At 40.6% G+C, this 7,565-nt stretch overlaps 1 protein-coding gene across 2 annotated transcripts in view; it reads right to left on the minus strand.

Moving 5' to 3' along the window:
• Positions 1 to 7,316, minus strand: part of ARL13A (ADP-ribosylation factor-like 13A) — a 19,775-nt gene extending 12,459 nt beyond the window's left edge. For both annotated transcript variants that reach the window (XR_001004322.1, XM_011964796.1), the window contains exons 1-3: positions 7,215 to 7,316; positions 5,227 to 5,299; positions 4,778 to 4,848 (exon numbers count right to left, since the gene is read on the minus strand). Coding sequence is in view for 1 of the 2 variants with exons in the window: in XM_011964796.1 (XP_011820186.1) it covers positions 4,778 to 4,848; positions 5,227 to 5,285 (130 nt within the window). In the remaining variant the exon portion in view is untranslated. The remainder of the gene's footprint in view (positions 1 to 4,777; positions 4,849 to 5,226; positions 5,300 to 7,214) is intronic.
• Between the last annotated feature and the right edge of the window lie 249 nt (positions 7,317 to 7,565).

Genomic DNA, 7,565 nt, shown 5'->3' on the forward strand with positions numbered 1-7,565 from the left:
CGAGGTGGCGGGCGCCTGTAGTCCCAGCTACTCGGGAGGCTGAGGCAGGAAAATGGCGTAAACCCGGGAGGCGGAGCTTGCAGTGAGCATCTCAAAAAAAAAAAAAAAAAAAAAAGATGTTATTTGCAAGCCCCATGGTAACTTCAAATCAAAAAACCTACAACAGATAGACAAAAAATATAAAGCAATACATCAAAACATACTACGAGAGAAAATCACTTTCACAAAAAGGAAGACAGGAAGGAAGGAAGGAAAAGACCTCAAAATAACCAGAAAGCAAATAACAAAGTGTCAGTAGTAAGTCCTTATTAATAATAACATTGAATATAAATGGACTAAACTCTCCAATCAAAAGACATAGGGTGGCTGAGTGGATTAAAAAAAAAACAACAACATGATCTGTTTCCTACAAGAAACACACTTCACACTTCATCTATAAAGACACATATAAACTAAAAGGGATAGAAAATTATATTCTATACAAATAGAAACCCAAAAGAGCGGGAGTAGCTATACTTCAGACAAAACGGATTTCAAGACAAAAGCTATAAAAAGAGACCAAGAATGTCATATAATGATAAGGGGGTCAATTCAGCAAGTGTATATAACAATTATATGTGCACTAAACACTGGAGCACCCAGATATACAAAGCAAGTATTATTAGAGCTAAAGAGAGAGAGATAGACCCCAATACAGTAATAATTGGAGATTTCAGCACCCCACTTTCAGCATTGGACAGATTATCCAGATCAACAATGAAACACTGTACCTAATCTGCACTATACAGCAAATGGACCTCATAGATATTTACAGAACATTTCATCCAATGAATGCAGGATATACATTCTTCTCCTCAGCATATTGATCATTCTGGCAAGGCTGTGGAGAAAGAGGGACCCTCATACACTGTTGGTGAGAACATAAATTATGTTCCACTATGAAAGTTCCTCAAAAAACTAAACATAGAACTACCATGTGATGCAGCAATCCACCTGCTGTGTATATATCCAAAAGAAAGGAAATCAGTATGTCGAAGAGATATCTGGTGTCCCATGTTTATTGCAGCACTGTTCACAATAGCCCAGATTTGGAAGCAACCTAAGTGTCCATCAACAGATGAATGGATGAAGAAAATGTGGTACTTATACACAATGGAGTACTATTCAGCCATAAAAAAGAATAAAATATTGTCATTTGCAGCAACACGGACAGAACAAGTACATGATATTAACTTAAATAAGCCAGGCACAGAAAGATAAATTTCATATGTTCTCACTCATTTGTGGAAGCCCTAGAGTAAAATAATTGAACTCATGGAGATAAAGAGTAGAAGAACACAGCCGGGTGTGGTGGTTCATGCCTATAATCCTAGCACTTCGGGAGGCCAAAGCAGGCAGATCACCTGAGATCAGGAGTTCCAGACCAGCCTGGCCAACATGGTGAGACCTCGTCTCTAATAAAAATACAAAAATAAGCCAGGTGTGGTGGCACATGCCTGTAACCCTGGCTACTCGGGAGGCTGAGGTAGGAGACTTGCTTGAACTCAGGAGGTGGAGGTTGCAGTGAGCTGAGATTGTGCCACTGCACTCCAGTCTGAGCAATAGAGCCAGACTCTGTCTCAAAAAAAAAAAAGAGAGAGAGAGTAGGATAGTTACTAGAGGGTGGAAAGGGTAGTGAGGGGAGGGAATGGGACGGTTAATGGGTACAAAAATATAGTTAAGATCTAGTATTTGATAGCACAACAGAGTGACTATAGTCAGCAATAATTTGTTGTACATTTAGAATAACTGAGGGAGTACAACTGGAATGTTTGTAACACAAATAAATGGTGAATGCTTGAGGTGATGGATATCCCATTTACCCTGATTTCATTATTACACATTGTATGCCTATATCAACGTATCTCACATATCTCATAAATATATACACCTACAATGTACCCATACAAATTTAACAAATTTTTAAAAATGCCTTGTGTGCCAAAATATTTTATAGCTGGTGTCTTCAAGTGTTCACAGTATTACTTGTAGACGGGCATTTCCTTCCTAGGCAATTATCTGTTCTTGGCAATCAGCTTAAAAACATTTGCAGCAGCTGGGCACAGTGGTTTAAGCCTGTAATCCCGCCACTTTGGGAGGCCGAGGCGGGTGGATCACCTGAGGTCAGGAGTTTGAGACCAGCCTGACCAACATGGTGAGACCCTGTCTCTACTAAATACAAAAAGTTAGCTGGGCGTGGTGGCACATGCCTGTAATCCCAGCTACTTGGAGGCTGAGGCAGGAGAATCCCTTGAATCCAGGAGGCTGAGGTTGCAGTGAGCCGAGATTGCTCCATTGCACTCCAGCCTGGGCAACAAGAGTGAAACTCTGTCTCAAAAAACAAACAACAACAACAACAAAACATTTGCAGGGACAAGGGAGGTAAATTATTCAACTTTGGGCACAGAGTAACCTACTAGATTGATTCTGATGGTCCTGCATAGACAGAGGTGGCCTGAGACATTCTTCAGAATGTGATATCAGTGCCCATTAAAAAATTATCTGTGAATGTAGTCACACCCAATAGATTTATGAATAATCCCCCAGATATTCACTGAGAACAAGGCAAGTTATGCAGTAACAAAATAAATAGATTTTAGGCAGTGTCCTCTAGGAATTAAAATGGGAAACAGACAGTATTCTCACAGGCAAAATAGCATACCGGTAATTGCAGGTGAGTGCTTCCAAAAGCTGGCTGGCCATCAGAAACCCCTGAGGAGTTCTTAAAATATGGATTCCTAGGGCCCACCCAGACAAAAGGGAATCCAGGGATGAGGTTGAGTTGGGGCTCTAGAAAATTATCCCCACTTTTTTCAATAATCTTGTGATTTTTGCTGGCTCCTGGATTTTTCCTGCTGCTATTTACCTTCTTAAACATTTCTGCCTATCAGAGAATTGGGAGAAGCAAGGAGTTAAGTTTGTTTCCTACAAGGGGGGATACAAAGCTGAACCCATTGGCTAAAATGTGAGGCTTGGAGCTGCTAATGGGACAGAGGAAGTTGTTACAGAAAATGGCAACATGTCGTCGGGCGCAGTGGCTCACACCTATAATTCCAGCACTTCGGGAGGCTGAGGCAGGAGGATTGCTTGAGGCCAGGAGTTCCAGACCAGCCTGGCCAACATGGTGAAACCCTATCTCTACTAAAATCCAAAAAAAAATTAGCCAGGTGTAGTGGTGCATACCTGTAATCCCAGCTACTTGGGAGGTTGAGGCATGTGAATCGCTTGAACCTGGGAGGCGGAGGTTGCAGTGAACTGAGATTGCACCACTGCGCTCCAGCCTGGGCAACAGAGTGAGACTCTGTCTCGGAGAAAAAAAAAAAAAAAAAAAAAAAAACAAAGAAAATGGCAACATGTTGTCTTAGGTGAATGGTGGAATGGGGGAGAACATCCATTCCATGAATATTTATTGAATACCTACCTGAAAATGCTAAAAGACCACAGGCTAAAGATACAGAGAGGAAAAAATCCATTATTTCTCTCAAGAGGCTCACAATTTAGGGGATGGACTTACAATTGCCTGATGATGTAATAAGTGCATGCCAGAGCGATGCATGGAAGAGTGGGAGCTGAGGCAGGAGGGCACTGATAGGGAAGGCTTTCCTGAGGTCAAGCTGGGCTGTGACTTGAGGCTTTTGATTTAGCAGGTAGATAATGGCAGAGGTAAAATGCTAGGTAGTGGGAAAACATGTACAGAACTAGAAAAGGGGGATGGCAAGTCATTTGTTGTGGCTGTATCAGAGGGCATGTGCAGAGAGCATGGGAAATGAAGTTGGAGGAGGACTCAGGGACCAACTCATAGAAGGCTTTGTGTGCTGCTAAGAAACTTGAGTTTTATCTTGAAGATAATGGCATTGAACAGTTTTGAGCAGGGAAGTGCCATGATCAGACTTTTGTATTAAGTCCTTTTGGTAGCTATGTGGATTGAATACTGGGAGAACAACTGGAGATGACAAGATCAGCCAGAAGGCTCCTGCTGTAGTTCAAGGAAATTGATGAGCACTTCAGGTAGGTCAGTGGCAGAGGAGTCAGGTTAGCCTTTTTTGGCATCAGGGATGCCAGGTTAGATAAAACTCAACCACGTCATCATACTACTTCATTTATTCAGTAAACATGGATGGAGGGCATCCTGTGACAGACAGTGCTGGCTTCTTTGATTGGTCCTTAATAAGTAGTATAGTACCTTTCTGAAATTCTGTGTAACTGCTTCTTGAAATGTCAAGATACTGAACTAGAGACCTGGTATTAAACTTGCACATATCGGAACTGACAACATTTCTCAAGCTCCAACTCTCTATATTAGCTGTCACAGAATTTCATGTTATTAAACTTCTTTATCATCCCACACTTGTCTCTCTTATCTAGACCAAATTCCACTTTAATTGAGCCCTGAAACTAGACATCATTTCAAACATGCGATCCTTCATAATTAACTGCAATGATTTACATAGTTTGAACTTATGCATACTGACCCTATGAAAGGACTTTCAATTAGGATAGCTTGTAAAGGGAGCAGGTGACAGACATTACATAAACAGGCTGTTTATGTAATGTGGGGAAGGGAGGGAGGGAGGGAGAGAGACAGTGTGTGTTGGAAGGTGTTTATGCGCAAAAAAAAAAAAAAAAAAAAAAGAGAAACTGAGGGCCATGAAGTAATGCTAGGAAGGAATGATTATTTCACTGGATTCTGGGGTCCATGGGAGACCCACACCAGTATCTAATGCTCTCAGTTCCTTACATTTTTGGAATGCCTCCACAAGAACAGTTTTGCCTGAGTTGTTCAAGCCAATGATAGGGATGGTCACATTCCTAGAAATGAAAAAGAAAAATGAGCCAAAGTCTTAAAACAGTTAGGTTTTAGGCTAAACAGAGAGTTATACTCTTCCTTAGTGTTTGGGATTCTGCCTGCAGTAATCTCAATGCATGTACCATAAAAGGCCCAGCCAAAGCAGTAGAAGGTGGTATGGGAGTCCCTCATCAAAGCCCCCAAGGATGCTTTTCTTCCCTGATTCGCTTAACCTTGTACAATTGGCCATCCCTCCTCAACCCTGCTCCCAATCTTACAAACAACTGCTTAATCACTTCAACTAACAATATATATTATGAAGATTTGTACCTTGAGGGACTATGGGCAGATTTGTGGGAGGAAATAGTGGAATAGGCCTAGGGAAATAATTGTAATATTACCTTCGTGTCTCTTCTGTTGTCTTTAGCCAAGAGCAGCAGGAGGTCAAAAGCCGGAACATGATTCATCTTAGTTCTTAAATATTAAGAGAAGAAAGAAAATAAGAAATAAGTTCCATTATAAACACTGAGCCTTTAGTCAGCTTATGACTAAACAGGTGCTGATAAACAGAAAGCCTGGGATTGTTAGAAGTCTATTGCTTTATTCTATCCAACTGTGTCTATAAATGTCATAGAAGGAGGGACTGGTTATTCTCAATTGCAGTGACAAGTTCTGTGCTAATGAGTAGCTTTCTTCAAAATGGGGTGATTTCTTAGTATAGCAGCCTACACAGACATAATCAGATGTGGCCTATCCCTTCAGCCATAGTTCATCCTTGTTAAGAATATCTTTATTCAACCTTGTGGAGGTTGGGATGATGCCTAAGAGAAGAACCAACTTAGGCTTCCAGAAGAAACTATTGGGAGACCTGTTCCAAGTACCAATAATGTCTCTTCTTCAAAGATGTGGGCATTGGTGACCCGCTATTAGAGATTTTTTTACAATTTTTGGAGCTATCAGGGACCTTAGAGATAATCTATTCTAATGGATTTCAAACATTAATCCAGGTGTCCCATCCTCAAAGATTGCCAGGGAGCTGCATAAGCTTCCCAGGTGATGTCAATGCACAGCTGGATTTAGAAGTGAATGCCTAAGTAAAAAGGATAATTTAGGCAATCACTTCAAGGTTCATCCATGGAAAGCGGATTGTTTCCACTTTTTGGGTCTTATGAATAATGCTGCTATAAACATTTGTATATAAGTTTTTGTGTGGATATGTTTTCTCTTGGGTATATACCTAGGAGTATTACTGCTGGGTTATGTAATAAATCTATATTTAACCTCTTGAGAAACTGCCAGACTGTTTTGCAAAATGGCTACAACATCTTACATTCCCACCAGTAATGCTTGTTTTTTTGTTTACAGCTATCCTAGTGGGTGTGAGGTAGGTTTTTATTTATATTTCCCTAGTGACTAATTACAGTTGACCGTTGAACAACATGGGTTTGAACTGCATGAGTCTACTTATACCAGGCTTTTTTTTTTTTTCGACCGAATGAGGATATTTGTGAATGTGAAACCATGTATATGCAGGGCTAACTTTTCATATATATGGGTTTCATAGCGCCAACTGCAGGATTTGAGAATGCACAGATTTTGGTATATGAGGGGGTCCAGGAGCCCATTTCCCCCAAGTTTACTGAGGGACAACTATATGTTGAAGCCCAGAATTGGAGGAAGCCCTGGCTGGGTTAGCAAAGTACTTCAATTGATGCTTAGATGGGCCTTGCTTAGCTATCTGATGAGCACAGTTTATGTGCTAGCTTATTAAGGGATAATTTATCAGGGTTCTGCAGAGTCATCCAGTCATTTACTGGTCTGGAGAGTTGCCATTCCAAAATACTCACATTTCATAGCATTTGTTATAGCACAGCTCACGCCCTAGGAGATCATTAGGTTTCCCATAAAGACGTCCTGGATAATGGCTCTGGCTTATGCCAGACAAAAGAGAAACCTTATATATGGCCTGTGATCAAAACCAGCCTTACTCCAGTTTTGCACATGAAGCTGATATGACCAGGAGCCTGAAACATCAGAGCCTAATTGTCTGGGTTCCATGATAGCCATCTCCCTTGGAGAAGAGGCCAGTAACTGCTTCATGTCTGTTTCCTAATAATTGGCAGAGCCTTCTAACTTGATGTCAGGCTCTCTGTGTTTGTCAGTGCCACCAAGAAGTGTCAAATTGGCATCACACAAGTTCTTCCTTTATAAGGAAGGGTAGGTAGGATAACCCAACTGGGAAAATGATTGAATTAGGGATGACTGGTCTGATCCTGTATTTCTAGTGCCTCTTCTGGGTAACCTGAAGTGAAATCACCTCAACTAAACCTATCATTTCCAAATTTCTTTTCTTATCTGTAAAATGAAGATAGTGACATATTTTGCTTACCATGAGGTGGTTATTTATCTGATAAGTTGATTCTTTTTGGATGGAAGACATAAGATATGCAGAGTAATAGGAAGATGCATTGAGCTTTCTAGCCTTCTTGTCAGATTAACACAGCTCAGGTTGTCCACTTATAAAAGCTATGGCAATGTCCTAATAATGGTTGTCAAGGTACTGACATGTCTATGGCAACAACTACCTGGTTCATAGCAACCAAACTTATATCTCCTTACCTTGTATGATTTTAGATAATTACTAAAGGAACTTTTAGTCATCATAGTTTTTATTCATTTTACAAAATATTTATATAGAATTTACTGTGTGCCAGGGCTCATTAAAGCACTTTATACACAT

The sequence above is a fragment of the Mandrillus leucophaeus genome, unplaced genomic scaffold, assembly GCF_000951045.1.
Source record: "Mandrillus leucophaeus isolate KB7577 unplaced genomic scaffold, Mleu.le_1.0 Scaffold706, whole genome shotgun sequence".
Taxonomy (NCBI): Eukaryota; Metazoa; Chordata; class Mammalia; order Primates; family Cercopithecidae; genus Mandrillus; species Mandrillus leucophaeus.